At 37.2% G+C, this 19973-nt stretch overlaps 1 protein-coding gene across 1 annotated transcript in view; it reads right to left on the bottom strand.

Annotated features, from left to right (window-relative positions):
- The window catches only part of SCN1A (sodium voltage-gated channel alpha subunit 1), a 92677-nt gene that overhangs the window by 56218 nt on the left and 16486 nt on the right, over window positions 1-19973 (bottom strand). The window contains exons 4-12 of the mRNA XM_052664148.1: window positions 18271-18399; window positions 15691-15782; window positions 14402-14671; window positions 8319-8382; window positions 7651-7792; window positions 6788-6994; window positions 5113-5397; window positions 3510-3890; window positions 2127-2259 (exon numbers count right to left, since the gene is read on the bottom strand). Of these exons, the coding sequence (XP_052520108.1) occupies window positions 2127-2259; window positions 3510-3890; window positions 5113-5397; window positions 6788-6994; window positions 7651-7792; window positions 8319-8382; window positions 14402-14671; window positions 15691-15782; window positions 18271-18399 (1703 nt within the window). The remainder of the gene's footprint in view (window positions 1-2126; window positions 2260-3509; window positions 3891-5112; window positions 5398-6787; window positions 6995-7650; window positions 7793-8318; window positions 8383-14401; window positions 14672-15690; window positions 15783-18270; window positions 18400-19973) is intronic.

The raw sequence follows: 19973 nt of genomic DNA, 5'->3' as shown, positions 1-19973 counted from the left end.
CACATGCTAGCAAAATGATGAAAATTCTCTGTCAAGAGAATTGAGAACTTGAACCAAGAACTTCTAGATGTTCAAGCTGGATTTAGAAAAGGCAGAGGAATCAGAGATGAAACTGCAAGCATCCACTGGATCATTGAGAAACCAAGAGAATTCCAGAAAAACATTGACTTCCATTTCATTAACTATACTAAAGCCTTTGACAGTGTGGATCATAACAAGCTGTAGAAAATTCTTTTAGAGATGGGAATACCAGACCACCTTACCTGCTTCCTGAGAAGTCTATATGCAGGTCAAGAAGCAACAGTTAGAAGTGGACATGGAACAATGGACTGGTTCAAAATTGGGAAAGGAGTACATCAAGGGTGTATGATGTCACCCTGCTTATTTAACTTCTATGCAGAATACATCATGCAAAATTCTGGGCTGGAAGAAGTGCAAGCTGGAATCAAGATTGCTAGAAGAAATATCAATAACCTCAGATATGCCTTAACCACCTTAACTCTGGTCCCATCACTTCATGGGAAATAGACAGAGAAACAGTGGAAACAGTGTCAGACTTCATTTTTTTGGGCTCCAAAATCACTGCAGATGGTGAGTGCAGCCATGAAATTAAAAGACGCTTACTCCTTGGAAGGAAAGTTATGACCAACCTAGACAACATATTGAAAAGCAGAGCCATTACTTTGCCAACAAAGGTCCATCTAATCAACGCTATGGTTTTTCCAGTGGTCATGTATGGATGTGAGAGGTGGACTGTGAAGAAGGCTGAGCACCAAAGAATTGATGCTTTTGAACTGTGGTGTTGGAGAAGACTCTTGAGGGTCCCTTGGACTGCAAGGAGATCCAACCAGTCCATTCTGAAGGAGATCAGCCCTGGGATTTCTTTGGAGGAAATGATGCTGAAGCTGAAGCTCCAGTACTTTGGGCACCTCATGCGAAGAGTTGACTTATTGGAAAAGACTCTGATGCTGGGAGGGATTGGGGGCAGGAGCAGAAGGGGATGACAGAGGATGAGATGGCTGGATGGCATCACTGACTCGATGGACGTGAGTCTGAGTGAACTCTGGGAGTTGGTGATGGACAAGGAGGCCTGGCGTGCTGCGATTTATGGGGTCACAAAGCGTTGGACATGACTGAGCGACTGAACTGAACAGCAGAAAGCAAAGAGGAACTGAAGAGTCTCTTAATGAAGGTGAAAGAGGAGAGTGAAAAAGTTGGCTTAAAACTCAAAATTCAAAAAATGAAGCTCCTGCTATCTGGTCCCATCACTTCATGGCAAACAGATGGGGAAACAATGGAAACAGTAACAGACTATTTTCTTGGGCTCCAAAATCACTGCAGATGATGACTGCAGCCATGAAATTAAAAGAGGCCTGTTCCTTGGAAGAAAAGCTATAAGTAACCTAGACAGCATATTAAAAAGCAGACATTACTGTGCTGACAAAGGTCCATATAGTTAAAGCTATGGTCTTTCCAGTAGTCATGTATGGATGTGAGAGTTGGACCATAAAGAAGACTGAGCATCAAAGAACTGATGCTTTTCAACTCTTCAACTGTGGTGTTGGAGTAGACTCTTGAGAGTCCCTTGGACTGCATGGAGATCAAACCAGTTAATTCTAAAGAAATTTAATCCTGAATATTCATTGGAGAGACTGATGCTGAAGCTGAAACTCCAATACTTTGGCTACCTGATGCAAAGAACGGACTGATTAGAAAAGACTGCTGGGAAAAATAGAATGCAGGAGGAGAAGGGGACGACAGAGCACAAGATGGTTGGATGGCATCACCAAGTCAGTGCACATGAGTTTGAACAAGCTCTGCAAAATGGTGAAGGACAGGGTAGCCTGGTGTAGTGCAGTACATTGGGTGGCAAAGAGTCGGTCATTATTGAGAGACTCCCCAATGAAACATACAAGATACATTCTTTAGAGTTGCAAAAACCATGGAGTTTAAGTAACTTTTTAAAAAGTTTCTAGAATATAGAAATATATAACAAATAACTCTTAAATAAAACCTATGATGTTTTCTTTGAAATACACTACTTCCAACTTACTGACATGTGTTTCAAATAAGACAATAGAAATTCAGTGAAAACAACTGAAACTGCAACAAAATTTGTTACAAACCTTCTACTGTATTTGTTAAAATGCTGGCTATGCTCATTGCTCTTTGCCTCTGAGATGGATCTTCTAGAAAGTCCATGGAAACATGAAAAGAACTTGACCTTCTCTTTCTCATTTCAGTTTCAGTGGTTGTTCCCTGTAAAGAAAATGTTAATGTAGTCAATGCTTAACTTGGACAATATGATAAGCAAACAACCATTGTGACACAGTGAAATTCGTGAAATACATGCATCATGCACGTTCATATTTAATTGGTGATGGCAGATATTGCTGACTTATTGTAGCATTAACCTGGACTGTTCAAACTGTTAGCCATTTATTCATACACCAAAACTGAGGGTTTTCTTTTTACCCTCTGGTTTTATAGTTCTAGGTGACATAACATAATTTTGATATTCTTGATAAACCTTGTGAGTGACATATGTAACAATTTGCTTATTTCAGAAGTAACAGCAAAGTAATAACTTGAAAAGTCACCTAAATGATCAGAGCATTTTATTTTGAGAAGGTAGCCCTTTATTTTTAAAGGAATACAAATAGTTAGAACACACGTAGCTGCCATCTCATTTTCTGGACACAAGACACAGATGGTCATTGACAACACAAGCTGTATGTTAAAAAAAACAACAATACATGCTGCATGGACAACAGTTTCATCCAGGGTACCAAAGCAATAAGTCATCTAGTTCTGACTTGATCATGCCTCATTCATGCTGATATATTTCCAGGTCTAATAAGAGGCAGCACGTGTTTAGAAATTCCTTATCTGGGTATATATTCACAAACACATACCTTTGTACACAGAGAATTCTTTTAACTGTCTGTATTAATAATTTTTTGTGTCTCTTCATTTAGATTAGTTTTGAGAAGACCTATATCAGCATTATTTTTTAGTAAGACAAGTATGAGTACTAGAAATTTTAAGATAATAATGAAGCTATCTATTTAGGCACAGTGTTCTTGAAATCTTCTACACTAAAGCAGGCTATATCAAAGAATCTGTTGGAAAGATTTATTATACACCCTTTACACTTAAATATAGGAATTGTTCATTTATTCTTATACCAGGTCTATAGTGGATGGCCTGCTATCTAAAGATAGTTCAGCATGGGTATATAGCAAATCCTCCAACTGGAGGCAGTCATTTATTACTGTGTATAATTTATCCTTAGCACATTTAATAAATAAATGCATTCAGGTGTTATGCAAGAGAGTGTTGAGGCCTTCAGTTTTAGTTGGTTAGTCTTTTAAAGGTAATACAAGATGCAGGTGCATTCACAGCTTGACCAACCAGGAATCATTCTCAAGGGGTTCCATTCTGTAGAAACACTGGCTGGTACAGCAATCATGGGCCTGCCATGCCTGAACTATTTAAAACTTCCTTACATTGTCATCAGTAGCTGGCTTATCTATTATCACCTCTGGCAGAAGCTGTCCAACAGGCGATGTAGGAACCGAAGGTCCACCAACCAAGGAAACCACACCATTGCAATCCACAGTGCTGTGCATCTTCCCATTGGCTGGAAACACGGCCAGCATTCGGGACGACCTACTGGTCTGACTCAAGTTACTGTTGCGTCGCTCTCCATGCCGTCGGGGCACAAATAAGGAGTCTCTGCGGCTCTCGTTATCCTCGAAGGTGCTGTGCTCATCATCAGCAAAGTCGTTCTCTGATCCCACATCCTTTGCTCGCCCTCTGAAGCTGAAAAGGCTTGTTCTGCTATTTCGCCTTGGAGAAAATAAGGAGCCACGGATGCTCAACAAAGACTGTAAGTGTGAAACCGAAAAAAATTTAAACTCATATTAGTATGGTCATTTGGAATGTGCTTTTATTTTGTAAGATTAAGTTGAAGAGGATTTCAGCATTCTTAACAGAATGTGACTCATTCCTTGATTAACATTCTCATTTTGTGTGCATTCAGATTAAATTAGTTTATAAGAGAAGGTTTCTAGCCCTTGAGATTAATAACTGGAGAGATAGACCACAACTTAAAGGTATTGAAAAACAAAACCCTGAACTACATTTTTCAAGTTCAAAAGCAAACATCTTTAGCACCTTACTGTGGACACTGTAAACACTCAATAAACAGCATGACCTTAACAAGGGCATATCTGTTTCCACTGCTCTTTCCCTTCAAGAAATTCCAACACTTTGGCACAAATTGTTTAAGTCCATCCTCCTAATATCACTTGAATGATTATTCCCATTGCATCTAATAGGCACAGTGTTGTTGGAGCTTGAAGTTAAGACCTCTGAAATTCAGAGTGATGTGCTTTTTCATAAAGCATACCATGGCGAATATTTTCAGAAGCATGCATTATGGTTTCTAAAGAAGTCTGGGTTGTAAAAAAAAACACACACACAACATAAAATAACCAAAAAGACAAAAAGACATTACTGATGAGTCATCCACATTTTTTCTCGTTAAAAAGGCTGTGGACCAGAAAGATGTGAGCTAGAACAAGTGCCAGGAGACAAGTTCAGGTGAGAATTCAGGTCTCCTGACTTTTGATTCTGTGCTACCTTAATACACCAAGCTGTAGAGCTTCCCCTTGTGATTCAGATGTAAAGAATCCTCCTTCAATGCAGGAGACCTGGGTTTGATCCCTGGGTCAGGAAAATCCCCAGGAGAAGGGAATGTCAACCCACTCCAGTATTCTTACCTGGAGAATTCCAAGGACAGAGGGGCCTGGTGGGCCACAGTCCATGGGGTTGCAAGGATATGACTGAGAGACTAACACACACATACACACCAAGCTGCAGGTTTACAAATATGCAAACTAAAATTCTTTCAAACTGTATAGAAAGGATAGATTTAAATATATATATATATATATATATTTTTTTAAAGCAGTCAATTCAGTTGATAAAAATTCCTAAGTTGTATTCACTTCTCCTCCCAGCCACCAGCCGCTCCTTCCCCTCTCCCCCTGCCAGCTTTATGTGCTAATTTGCATCCAGGCATCATTTAACTCTGCAGTGCCATACCTGGTGTGGGGAGGAGTACCTCTTTTCATATGTCAACCGATTCCCTTCTATGGAGAAGCGAAACCCTTTCCTCCTGATGCTGTCTTCAGATTCAGATTTCTGGAATTCATCATCATCTTTCTCTTCTCCACCAGATTGCTCTTTCTGTTTTCTTTTCTTTCTCCGATTTCTTCTTTCCTTTGCACTCTTGGAACTCAACTTGGAGGCTTCAGATGAGCTGTCTGAGAGTCTGCCTCCTGTACTAGGTTCTCTGGAATGCTCCGAGGCAGTTACAGCTGCTGCCTGCTACATTGAGGAGACATGGTTTCAGCATGGAAGTGGAGAAGAACTTACTTTTAAAAATATAACTCAAGTTTCAAGTACTTGAAAAAAAATTCAGCTGACTCCAGTTAATCTTACACTGAAGAAACTGCAAATATGAGGGCATTTTTTTCCTGTCCATCTAATAAAGGCTTTTAGAAATAAATTGATTTTCTCTGTGCTAACAATTTTTACAGACCACATACTCAAAAGGATCAATCAGACACCAACAAGAACATATATTCATATTTCTTTGGGGATTTGATTTACTCTAAAAATTGGTAATTAGCACTGTCCTTTTTTCACTGGGGGAAAAAAAACAAACAAACTAGAGCATGGAAGAAAAGGTGATGAGTTACCTGGGGTCATATCCAAAGAGAGGAGGCATGAGATAAAGAACTGAGGGCCTCTTTCTAGCTATTGAAATAGGATTGCCCAGTACCCTCAAAATATTATCAACCAAATTTATAGAAGGTGATATCCCGTCTCACCTCTACAATACTCTATCCAAAAGACTAGAGACCAGAGGGTCAATAGTTTCTGCTAAGCTAACCAAAGATCATCCCCAGTTTCTTCAAGTCAGCACTGGTTTTTGCTGGCTACATGGTCATGGGATGAAAACAAAGCTCTTTATCACAGCTTGTTGGAACTTTTTGATGATTTTCATTGTTCCAAGAGTGCCCTCAATATAGGTTTGCAAATAAATTAATATTCCCCAATCAACTTTCTTTTATAGTAAAGACAGTTAGTTTTGATGCTAAACAGGAGTGAAGAAAGATGGAAGTTATAGGAAGAGCATTTTCTCATACTATAAGATGAAGTAATTCTTAAGTTCCCTGATCGCCATAAAATTGGTGACTTTTATATGCCTACTGCTATATCAGAGAGCATTACATTATTTGATCACTTCTTTATTTAGAAAGACAAGCAACCACATAAAAGACAACATATTTTTGGGTAAAGACTATCTTCTAAGAACCACATGAACATCTTTTTACACAATAACCATTTTTTTCTAAGAAAAGATAATTTCTTAGCATTCTTCTAATGCCAGTATACTCATTCAGTAAAAGTTTCTCACCTGAGAAGACCTCAAAATCATATTTTTCCTTGAATTCTAAAATTTTTAAGATGATTAAAATAGCATGAAAGATTCCTACTGTGGTCAATAGTATAAACATCTTAGAACAGGGAAACTAAATGATTTACAGATGATCAGAATAATGTAGAAATATTGACTAACCCCCTATACTACCTGTTTCTCCTAAGTACAATCATCTGTTTCTCGCTTTCTCTCCAGTGTTGCTGTAACAACCAAAACAATAAAAAAAGGTTCATACCCTGAGACAGGACATACTTGATTTGGTGGATTTACCTGAGCTGCCTCCTGTTGCTTTTTAAGCTGTTCGAGCATCTGCTGAAATTCAGCCTCTTTCTGCTCCGCCTCTTCCAGCGTTGCCTGATTCTGTTCCTCATAGGCCATGGCCACCACAGCCAGGATCAAATTTATTAGATAGAAGGAGCCCAAGAAAATGACCAGCACAAAAAATATCATGTATGTTTTCCCAGCAGCACGCAGCGTCTGAAAGCAAGAATACCAGAATTATTATTTGTACAATATTTCACTAACTGGTGGCTTCAATTGTCAGCTTACTTTGTGTCTTGTAGGACTCTGATATAAATAATTATGGTGGTCACATCCCCTCCTACCTTGTTGACTATCTGTTTCTTTAACCTCATCCTCTCCCTTCTCCCCTAACTCATGCATTTAGCCTTCTAATCTGTAGGAGGGAATTCCTGGATTTACCAGGAATAAAGCAGAGTCAAATAAAATACCATGGGGATCTCCATTAAAGAGCTGAACCTTTGAGTAAAGTCGGGAAGAGACCACACTTATCCTTCTACATCTGTTTATTCATTTTCATCACCTGCCACCTGAAGGATAATACCTGAGGGGGTAAATGGAATTGAGAGGAAGCTGTGCTTTTCTATTTAGGAGCAGCTGTGTATGGGAAGGGTGGGGAATATGTTTTGAGGTCAAGGGGAAATGAGACAGAATTGTGTTTATAACACACTGCTATTTAATATGTGTTATAATCAATAAGATAAAGAAAGTCGTCTTCTGATTTCAAGTTCTGCTCTTTCCATTATATTATGGTGTGGTTTGGATTTCGTAACTAAGTTGGTTTTCTTATATACTTCCAATTAAACACAATACGTGTCGCCTCAGGTTCTCACCAGCTGGTAAAGATTTTCCCAGAAGTCCTGAGTCATCAGTCGAAACAGCGATAAAAAAGCCCAACTGAAAGTATCAAAGCTTGTGTAGCCATAATTGGGATTTCTACCAGCTTTCACACACATGTATCCTTCTGGACATTGGCTGTAAATGTGGCAAAAAAGAGTATTATAAGAAGTTCTTCTGTGTTTTCATTCTGGTAGCACGCTATACTTTTAATAGTTGAGCTAGAAAGATTTGCTATTTCAAGGGATGAAAGTATGATAAATAAGTAACACATTTCCCAACTTTTGACTTAATATAATTTTACTAATCACCTGATGTCATCATTAAAATATTGTGTAGCATGCCTAGTAATATTTTACAAAACTATTTTCTGTCCGTAATCAGTGTGTTAACGTGTTTAATTCATTTTCTTAGCATGGATGCTCCAGATTTGACTCATAGCTCACGAATACTCATCTAAAGAAAATAGCATTAAAGCTAAAGTGTTCCATCTTGTTTTACAAAACATGATAGCTTGCCTAACATTAAAATAATCCCTCACCTTATAAATAAACAAAATCTTTATTATCACAAATTACTATAAATAAAATTAGCTGGCTGTTATCTGTCATTTTGTACAAAAAAAGAGAAAATATGTATACACACATACAAATTATTGGCTTACCCTGCATCTGAGCTATTTCCACATAATAGTGCATCTGAAAAACCCTCCAGAAAATAGTGATATCCTGTTTAGGAAAAAAAAGTCACATGATGAACATTTGCATGACACTGCAAAATATGATTAAGATCCGATTCTACTTTTTAAGTTTGTAATTTTAAATACATAATATATTCAAAGGCAGAACTATCACTCCCTCTAAATATTAGCTATTATATCAAGGGGATTGGATACTTACGTAAGAGTAGAAAACATTTGTTCTTTGTGAATGTAAAACAAGCAATAATCACAGGAACTAACATAACATTTTTAAAAGTATCGGTGTTTTTCTACCCTCCTCATGAAAAATAAAAATTTCATTCTCTAAAAATAGGTAAGAATGATAGGGATTTCTTTGCTTTCTCAAGACTGCCACATACTTCAAAAGAAAGGGATTTTAGCTTTTCTGAACAGTATTCTATATTTTTTAACACTTTAAAAATGACTAATAAATTATAATTTATATTCTACCAATTTATAAAATATGTCATAGGCAACTTATAATAAAAGATGCATAAACCATGTCAATTACTAAAATAATTGAAAATTTAAAATAATCTTAAATACTAAAGCTAAAATAATTACTATAGGTGAATATTTTATTAACTCTAAGTTTTCTGTCTCTGGGCAAATTATTTAGACTTTTTTAATATCCTGTTGAAACGACAACTCTTCAGTGAACTATTCCTTGATATCTTCTACTTTCTTCCAATGAAGATAGGCAAAATTAAGGACTCTCACTATGCTATCTGGAACATGTATACTCCTTATTATTATATTCAGTGTCTTATGTTGTAATTGTTTGTTTACAAATACTACTCCTCCTTGAAAAATGAGTCATCGGTTATTTCCATATTATTTGGGAATACATAGTATTTGGGACCTAGTAGCCTTTCAATCGGAGAAGCCTTTCAATCGGCACCCCACTCCAGTACTCTTGCCTGGAAAATCCCATGGATGGAGGAGCCTGGTAGGCTACAGTCCATGGGGTCGCTAAGTCGGACATGACTGAGTGACTTCACTTTCACCTTTCGCTTTCATGCATTGGAGAAGGAAATGGCAACCCACTCCAGTGTTCTTGCCTGGAGAATCCCAGGGATGGGGGAGCCTGGTGGGCTGCCATCTATAGAGTCACACAGAGTCAGACACGACTGAAGCGACTTAGCAATAGCAAATAGCCTTTCAATAGGGCTTCCCTTGTGCCTCAGCTGGTAAAGAATCCACCTGCAATGCGGGAGACCTGGGTTCAGTCCCTGGATTGGAAAGATCCCTTGGAGAAGGGAAAGGCTACCCACTCCAGTAATCTGGCCTGGAGAATTCGATGGACTGTATAGTCCTTGGGGTTGCAAAGAGTTGAACATGACTGAACAACTTTCACTTCACTTCATTTCAGCCTTTCAGTAAAGTTTACTGAATGAATAAGGAAAGGGATGACAAAAAGTGAAACACGTGAAATTGAAGAGTCATTTTGTAAAAAGAACAAGTTAGGATTTTATAAGAAAAAATATTTTCTAGATGTTAAATTTTCTGAGAAATTTATTTTATATAGTTTTGTAAGAGATACAAAGATACATAATAAAAATATTCTAATTCCCCATGTCATCTCTGAACATAAGAAACTGAAGGTATAATTTAACTTGTAATTAAAATTAAACAATGTGAAAGCAATATGACATTTTCTGGACAAATTCTTGATACTAGGTATTTTAAAGGGAAGCTTTGTCCATTAAACTCAGTGATCTAGAAGTTTAATCTGAAGAAAATATAACTCAATCATAATGTTTATCTTTGATTTTAATAAATTATATTTTCTATCACTTTCAAAAACAAACCATTTTATCTATATGTGCATTAGTTTAAAAGACTCTTTTTTCAACAAATGGAATATTATTAGAGAAAATAAGACAGATTTTTAGGGCTGAAAATAGCCTGAGATATTCTTAACTTCTTTTATTTTCAATGTAAGAAGAATGGAGTTCAATAAATTTTCCTTCATGTGAATAAATCATAAGTGACATCCTCATAACCAGTTTCTTGATTAAAAAGAAAAACAGACTTCAGGGAGTTGTGACATCAGTGAACTGATAGGCATCATGTGAAATGAATAAGAGACGTTTCATGTGTTCCTCCTACATGTATTTTTCTCATCATTTGTCTTAATGTGGCAATTTATAATCATATGCAAATTATTTTTTGGCATGTCAATAATATCATGGAAGATTATGGATCTTCCATCTGTATCAACCAAAGTATATTCCAGATCTACAACTATAAGAGACCCATTGGTTTTTTTATTATGCTATCTTTACTTTCAGTTCAGTTCAGTCGCTCAGCCATGTCCAACTCTTTGTGACCCCATGCTGCAGCACGCCAGGCCTCACTGTCCTATGCCAACTCCCGGAATTTACTCAAACTCATGTCCACTGAGTCAGTCATGCCATCCAATGATCTCTTCCTCTGTCAACCCCTTCTCCTGCCTTCAATCTTTCCCAGCATCAGGGTCTTTTCCAATGAGTCAGTTCTTCGCATCAGGAGGCCAAAGTATTGGAGTTTCAGCTTCAGCATCAGTCCTTGAATGAATATTCAGGACTGATTTCCTTTAGGATGGACTGGTTGGATCTCCTTGCAGTCTGAGGGACTCTCAAGAGTCTTCTCCAACACCACAGTTCAAAAGTATCAATTTTTAGGTGCTCAACTTTCTTCATAGTCCAACTCTCGCATCTATACAGGACTGCTAGGAAAACCAGTAGCTTTGACTAGAAAAAAATCTAGCTTTGACTAGACAGACCTTTGTTGGCAAAGTAATGTGTTGGTCATAGCTTTTCTTCCAAGGAGCAAGTGTCTTTTAATTTCATGGCTTTAGTCAACATCTGCAGTGATTTTGGAGCCCCCCAAAATAAAGTCTGCCACTGTTTCCACTGTTTCCACTGTTTCCCCATCCATTTGCCATGAAGTGATGGGACCAGATGCCATGATCTTAGTTTTCTGAATGTTGAGCTTTAAGCCAACTGTTTCACTCTCCTCTTTCACTTTAATCAAGAGGCTCTTTAGTTCTTCTTTACTTTCTGCCATAGGGTGATGTCATCTGTGTATCTGAAGTTATTGATATTCCAATGTTGATTCCAGCTTGTGCTTCATCCAGTCCAGCATCTCTCATAATATACTCTGCATATAAGTTAAATAAGCAGGGTGATAATATACAGCCTTGATGTACTCCTTTCCCAATTTGGAACCATTCTGTTGTTCCATGTCCAGTTCTAACTGTTGCTTCCTGACTTGCATACAGATTTCTCAGGAGGAAGTCAGGTGTTTAGGTATTCACATTTCTTTAGGAATTTTCCACAGGAAATTTGTTGTGATCCACACAGTCAGAGGCTTTGGCATAGTCAATAAAGCAGAAGTAGATGTTTTTCTGGAACTCTCTTGCTTTTTCTATCATCCAGCAGATGTTGGCAATTTGATCTCAGGTTCCTCTGCCTTTTCTAAATCCAGCTTGAACATCTGGAAGTTCATGGTTCATGTACTGTTGAAGCCTGGCTTGGAGAATTTTCAGCATTAATTTGCTAGCATGTGAGATGAGTGCAATTGTGTGGTAGTTTAAGCATTCTTTGGCATTGCTTTTCTTTGAGATTGGAATGAAAACTGACCTATTCCAGTACCGTGGCCACTGCTGAGTTTTCCAAATTTGCTGGCATATTGAGTGCAGCATTTTAACAGCATCAGTTTTCAGGATTTGAAATAGCTCAACTGGAATTCCATCACCTCTACTAGCTTTGTTCGTAGTGATGCTTCCTAAGGCTCACTTGACTTAGGACTCCAGGATGTCTGGTTCTAGGTGAGTGATCATACCATCCTGATTATCTGGGTCATCAAGATCTTTTTTGTATAGTTCTGTGTATTCTTGCCACCTCTTCTTAATACCTTCTGCGTCTGTTAGGTCCATACCATTTCTGTCTTTTATTGTGCCCATCTTTGCATGAAATGTTCCCTTGGTATCTCTAATTTTCTTGAAGAGATCTCTAGTCTTTTCCATTCTGTTGTTTTCCTCTATGTCTTTGCATTGATCACTGAGGAAGGCTTTCTCATCTCTCCTTGCTATTCTGCAGAACTCTGCTTTCAAATGGGTATATCTTTCCTTTTTTCCTTTGCCTTTTGCTTCTCTTCTTTTCATAGCTATTTTTAAGGCCTCCTCAGACAACCATTTTGCCTTTCTGTATTTCTTTTTCTTGGGGATGGTCTTGATCCCTGTCTCCTGTACAATGTCATGAACCTCCATCCTATCAGACACTCTATCAGATCTAATCCCTTGAATCTATTTCTCACTTCCACTGTATACTTATAAGGGATTTGATTTAGCTCATACCTGAATGGTCTAGTGATTTTCCCTACTTTTTTCAATTTAAGTCTGAATTTGGCAATAAGGAGTTCATGATCTGAGCCACAGCCAGCTCCTGGTCTTATTTTTGCTGCTTGTACAGAGCTTCTCCATCTTTGGCTGCAAAGAATATAATCAATCTGATTTCCGTGTTGACCATCTGGTGATGTCCATGTGTAGCGTCTTCTCTTGTGTTGTTGGAAGAGAGTGTTTGCTATGACCAGTGCGTTCTCTTGGCAAAACTCTATTAGACTTTGCCCTGCTTCATTCTGTACTCCACGGCCAAATTTGCTTGTTACTCTAGGTGTTTCTTGACTTCCTACTTCTGCATTCTAGTCCCCTATAATGAAAAGAATATCTTTTTTGTTGTTAGTTCTAGAAGGTCTTGTAGGTCTTCATAGAACCAGTCAACTTCAGCTTCTTCAGCATTACACTCAGGACACAGACTTGATTATCATGATATTGAATGGTTCGCCTGAAACAGAGATCATTCTGTCATTTTTGAGATTGTATCCAAGTACTGCATTTCGGATTCTTTTGTTGACGATGATGGCTCCTCCATTTCTTCTAAGGGATTCTTGCCCACAGTAGTAGATATAATTAAGATATCACTACTTTAAAAATTATCAAATCGCCAGTAAGTTAACCTTTAAGACTAATTCTACTTGTTTCACATAATCATACTAAGGCTTTCTTTCTTCTTTGATTTTTTTCCCTAAGTATTACTCATCCCCTTAAAATAATAAAGATGTAGCTATATTTAAGCACCTCTAGAGTCTAAGTTTTATATATTTAACATTTTTCTTTAAAAGGATGGTCTCTTTTCCCATGAATCATGGTCTTTTTCTCTGCTTTTGAAATGTTGCTACTGGCAGATACTAAAATTATACAATAAAAAAAATTTGCTTCTTTTTATTGTCACTTTCAAAAGAGAAAGGATACTAGGCCATTTAGTTTTTCATCCTTCTATACTAGAATATTTAAACATTCTAGTATTTTGTCTAAACTCTTGAAATAAAGATAAACTGATTCCCATATCTTCACAGATTTTTGACATCTTTAACTTCTCTCTCCTAAAGGTTTACTGATTCTCATTTCCTTCTTTTTGATGGAATACTACTTAAAATTCTTATTCTATAATTGTAAGAACAGTATTTATCTTTAGGTCTTCACTTGATTTCTATAAAGTAACAATAAAAGTTACCTATTAAACTATAAGTATCCTGGAACCATGTGCCATCACCATTATTTTCCTGGAATCCTGTGCAGTTTCTGGTACATAAAATGCATTCTGAAATTGGTATTTAATAAGGTATATTTGCATAATACTTTGGAGTTAACAAAGGGCCTTCAAATATTTTTTTTGATTGCCTCAAATGAGACAATGTATAGCTTCATACCTTGATGAGAAGAATGTACAGAAACCAATATCTTATGAAAATTTCTTTCTTGCTGAATTTTTCAGTCTCTCATCAGATGATGTGACAGAAAGTGGCATTTAAGAGTTATAATTAGAATATTTATCATTAAAATAATTAAATTTCTGTGCAAACCATTATAAAGTGATAAAGATATCACAGCCTGTTATGAAATCATTAAAAAATTTTTCCATTCCTATATGGAAAGAAGATCAACAATGAAAAAAATAAACCTACATAATAGTAATTCTTACTTGAATCTTGAATATATGACTTCCAGTCAAACTCATTTTGAGTTTCGTTTACAAGTGTGCCATTGTAACTCTTAGTTATGTTCTTCTCTACAGTGTGTTCCTCCAGGGAAGCATTGGTGGGAGGCCATTGTACACATTTATTCCGCAGGTTGCCCATAAAGAGCTGCAGCCCAATCAGGGCAAACACACTCAGACAGAACACAGTTAGGATCATGACATCTGAGAGCTTTTTCACAGACTGGATCAGGGCCCCCACAATGGTTTTCAGACCTGAAAGAAGGAAGGTTATTACTATGAAGACTTAGAATGTCTGAAGTATGAAAAGCTTCACATAATTTTCTTGAAAACATAGATTCCATAAATAAGTTTGAAAATGACTGCAATCAATGGTAAAGGGAAAGCAACACTTCATGGAAGGTTGAAGTGCTAATTAAAATAAACTCTGGACACATAATGATCTGAACAATGAAATGAAAATCCATATGCCATTACACTTGGATAAAATAGCTGGAAGTTCCTGGTCCTCACAAGGCCTATATGAAGAAAAATATCTTGTATTTCTCTGGTTTGCTAATGAAACTTGCCCCATACTTTCATTAGGATAAGTTGTCAGTTTTATGACAAATTACCAGAATAAAAATATTTTCAAATTCCTATTTATAAGTAGGAAAGATTTTGCTATTAAACTAGCGGTGGTTTGGAGTAAATTGCACTTTAAGATAATAAACGCTTGGGGAGTTTTCTGGCAGTTTAGTGGTTAGGATTTGCTACTTTTCCTATCATGGTCCAAGTTCAAAGCCTCGTTGGGTAACTAAGATCCCCCAAGCCTCACAGCATGGCTCAAAAGCTAATAAATCCTCCGGCAGACCCGTGCTACTCTTTACTATCTTATTTCCTTGTCTTTTTAAACAATATTAAGATTCACATTGTACAGACATTGTCATCAATGCCTAAAATGAACAAGAAATTACAGACGGGTACATTTGATAGGGAACAAATCTTTAGTAAAACTGACATGGAGTAAAAAATCCAGGACTTATTTAAGTGCAAATCACATAGACCGTATAATACAGTGTCTCATGCAAGAAAGTATTGAACTTCAAGACTGATGAAAAATATGAAAACATAAACATTTATGTTCAAATAATAATTATTTTCTGAGTAACACTCATTTTTTATTATTATGATTTAAATGATTATGATCCCCAATTTTCTGTAATGCTGAGTGTTAAGAAAAGAGACTATTGTTGAAAAATCATGACAGCTGAGCCTCAGTGTTTAACCCTCACCTGGAATGACTGAAATGGTTTTCAGCGCTCGGAGAACTCTGAACGTTCTCAATGCGGAGACATTGCCCAGGTCCACAAACTCTGTCACGTATCTGTAATAGGGAGTTCACACACAAACACAATAACAGGATACAAAGAAAGAGCCATAGGTACAAGAAGCCTTATGCTTTGCACTGACCACTTCTTACCTGGAATTACAGAAATAGTTTTCAAAGCTCTCAAGACTCTGAAAGTGTGAACAGCTGAAAAATTGCCTAGGCTTACAAATTCTGTTACATACCTGTAGAATTAAATTAGAGTTATTCAAGAATTAAGCAGCATTTATACTATTTGCTTGGGTCTTTTATAAAGCCCTTCTTTGTGATTTTGAATGATAATTTTGTCAGTAACAATTTAGAAGTTAGGGTCCATCACTATGGTTTTCTTTACTTACATCATTTAAGGCCATGAAGTGGATGTAAATTTCTTAAGTACACAATCCTTTTGTCATTGCAGAAAGCAGCTACAATCGATATGGGTAATTTAGGAGAATTAAGTAAAAAGACAATAATTCTTGGCTATAATTTAAGGCAGAAAGAGAAGAACAACTAAAGAGCCTCTTGATTAAAGTCAAAGAGGACAGTGAAGAAGTTGACTTAAAACTCAACATTGAAAAAACAAAGATCATGGCATCCAGTCCCATCACTTCATGGGAAATAGATGGGGAAACTATGGAAACAGTGAGAGATTTTATTTTAGAGGGCTCCAAAATCACTGCAAATGGTGACTGTAGCCATGAAATTAAAAGATGCTTGCTCCTTGGAAGAAAAGCTATGACCAACCTAGACAGCATATTAAAAAGCAGAGACATTACTTTGCCAACAAAGGTCTGTCTAGTCAAAGCTATGGTTTTTCCAGTAGTCATGTATGGATGTGAGAGTTGGACCATAAAGAAAGCTCAGCGTCAAAGAATTGATGCTTTTGAACTGTGGTGTTGAAGAAGATTCTTGAGAGTCCCTTGGACTGCAAGGAGATCAAACCAGTCCTAGTCAATTCTAAAGGAAATCAGTCCTGAATATTTATTGGAAGGACTGATGCTGAAACTGAAAACTCTAATACTTTGGCCACTTGATGCAAAGAATTGACTCACTGGAAAAGACCCTGATGCTGGGAAAGACTGAAGGCAGGAGCAGAAGGGGATGACAGAGGATAAGATGGTTGGATGGCATCACCAACTCAATGGACGCTGAGTTTGAGCAAGTTCCAGGAGTTGGTGATGGACAGGGAGGCCTGGCGTGCTGTAGTCCATGGGGTCACAAAGGGTCGGACATGACTAAGTGAACTGAACTAATAGTTTTAAACCTTCAGTTTTTAAAAAATACATGAAATCATCCAAGAGAAATTCAGGCAGACTCACTATTGCCTATGTGATCAATATTTCTTGGTGTAACTCTTAAGTGAAAGCTAGGCAAATTAAGAACAGTATTTTATAGGGGCCCAATGATCACTCGTGCCATTCCTGTTATTTTAGCCTCAAGAAACAATAGCCCCTCAAAAATGGTTTCTTTTGAGTCATGGCCAGAGGGGACGGTGAAGAATCAGCTCATCTTGAATAGATATAGAATTTAGACGAGACAGGCAGCATTTGGAGCCTTGAGAATATCAGCTCCATTTCTCCTCTGCCCATCTTCCCACATCCTTCTGCCTGTAAGAGGCCAAGTAAACCAGCTGCTGAAGAATGAGAATGAACCACATTGGTCCATCTTTCTCCACATTCTAATTTCACCTAGTGCAGAGTGTCCTTCTGTTACTTTTCTGGGTTTCTTCTTTCTCGGGGAAGTTTATCACTAAACCAAAAAAAAAAAAAAAAAAAGCAGACTACAAAAGTTGTGTTGTATGCATTACTGAATTTATCTGGTTGGGAAATAAGGATAAGAAGGTTTATATAAAGAAAATGATGAGGAAAATTAGAAGGGGAAAGGAGGAGAGGAAGAAAGGAAAGGATCAAGTGAGAAATAGGAAGAGTCAGAGAGTATGCTTGTTTGTAAGCCTTAATTGTGCATTTGTTGATGACATAACCATTTAATAGCAAATATATATTAAGAACCTTATGTTTTTCTATTAGTTTGTTATATCAAAATGTTTTGATGTTTATTTTCTATTATTCTACCTAAGAAACGGGGGAGAGTGCATGACATGGGTAAGGTCAATGGAAATTTGCAGGGCCAGCAGAGGTTTTTTTGGTTGTAATTTTTAAAAAACATTTTCACAGATGTATTATAAATACACTTTTGCTTCCATATTAGTGTGTGTGTATGTGTGAATGTGTGTGTGTACTGTTGAAACAGCAGCATGTATAAAATTTGCTGACAGATGTTTGTTATGTGTGAACATTATAATTTCAATTACTGCAAAGCCTTTATGCCAAAGTGAAATGCCTCTTTGACCTCTGTTGCACTAAATTAAAATCCAGAGCTTAAATGTATAAATCACACAGATATATTCTACAGTTAAAGCAAGCTTATTCTTTAAAAGCGTGAACACTCATAGAAGCCAAAATATGTCCTTTTTTGAAGCTTCCGAAACAAAAAAAACACTTACGCAAATGTAATGACAGTGAAGTCAAGCCAGTTCCATGGGTCTCGAAGGAAAGTAAAATCTTCTAAACAGAAGCCCCTTGCAATAATTTTTATAAGTGATTCAAAAGTATATATTCCTGTGAAGGTGTACCTGGAGACAAGTATCCAAAAAGAATGAATAAACTAATCACTTTCTTTCATGGTATATCAATTTCTTAACACTCTTTCATTATGTTAATAACAAACATTTAAAAAGGAATCCATGCAGGTTAAAATTATTTTCATGGAAATAAAACATAGTCTGAAATTTAAATTCAACTCCTTAACACACACAGAGTTGTTGTAAATTGCCCTAAGAGCAGAGTGAGAAATACATACTGTATAAAGTGTATCTGAAATGTCTTAGTATTGACACAAATGAATAGAGCCTCCTGAGAATTATCCAGTACATTCACATGATATCAACGATATTATGGAAGCATAAAATTATTTTCCTTTAGAAAGTAAAAATGCTTAATTTCAATCATGTTTTATGAATGAGGGAACATTGACAAATTAGTAAGTCTTAAGTTTTCCTCCTTTTTCAAGATAAGGTAAGTTAACTTATTGGGAAAAGAATTTTGTTCATGCCAAATGGATAATTCTAGGGTCATCAGACGTGAAAATCTAATTTAGAATAAAATATTGAGACAGATTAGAAATTTAGATGTTTCCAAAATTTAAATCACTTACTCAGTTTAAATGAGAAGAAATTTATAGATTTCCAACTAGAAGCTTAGATGTTTTAATCTTCATCTCAGAAGTTGGAGAATGAAATCACAGTAACAAGGGTGACTTGAGACTGGTGGGCCTCACACGTTAGTGTTAATACTTAAGCAATCCTTTGTATATAATTTTTTTTAAATTTCCTTCAGAATCCCTGGGCTTCCCTGGTGGCTCAGCTGGGAAACAATCCACCTGCGACGTGGGAGACCTGGGTTTGAACCCTGGCTTGGGAAGATTCCCTGGAGAAGGGAAAGGGTACCCACTCCAGTATTCTGGCCTGGAGAATTTGATGGCCTGTATAGTCCACAGGGTTGCAAAGAGTCAGACACGACTGAGTGACTTTCACTTCTTCAGAAACTTTATCTTTTTATTGGCTCCAACCTGGAAGTGTCCAGGAAGGGAAAAGGCCCTTAGAATACCCCCATGGTTGTTGTTTTAAGGGTCAGAAGCTACAGAGCAATAGTGGTTACCGCGCCAGCCATGAGAACAGCCCCAGCGGCACTCACCACAAATCTGGCCTCACTGTCCTCAAAGTATCCCAGAACAGTCCATTAGAACAGTTAGCAATGCACTTGGTTTCTGAAAATGCTACTCTTTCATTTCAGTATGCGTGTGTGTGGAGGGGGTGTTAGTTGCTCAGTTGTTTCCAACTCTTTGTGTCCCCATAGACTATAACCCTCCAAGTTCCTCTGTCCATGGAATTCTCCAGGCAAGAATACAGGAGTGTGTTGCCTTTTCCTTATCCAGGGGATCTTTCCAACCCAGGGCATAAAACCTGGTCTCCTGCATTGCAAGCGGATTCTTTACTGTCTGAGTGACTAGGGAGGCTCAGTTAGCAGAGCCCTCAGTTTATCAAATATTCAAGTTTGAAAATCCCAAATTTGGGGATTTTTTTCCCAGCAGATATTTTGGTGACCACATTTGAAACCAATATAGGCCTGGCACAGAGTGGATGTGCCT

This window comes from Budorcas taxicolor, chromosome 2, assembly GCF_023091745.1.
Source record: "Budorcas taxicolor isolate Tak-1 chromosome 2, Takin1.1, whole genome shotgun sequence".
NCBI lineage: Eukaryota > Metazoa > Chordata > Mammalia > Artiodactyla > Bovidae > Budorcas > Budorcas taxicolor.
This window is presented reverse-complemented; position numbering and strand designations above follow the sequence as displayed.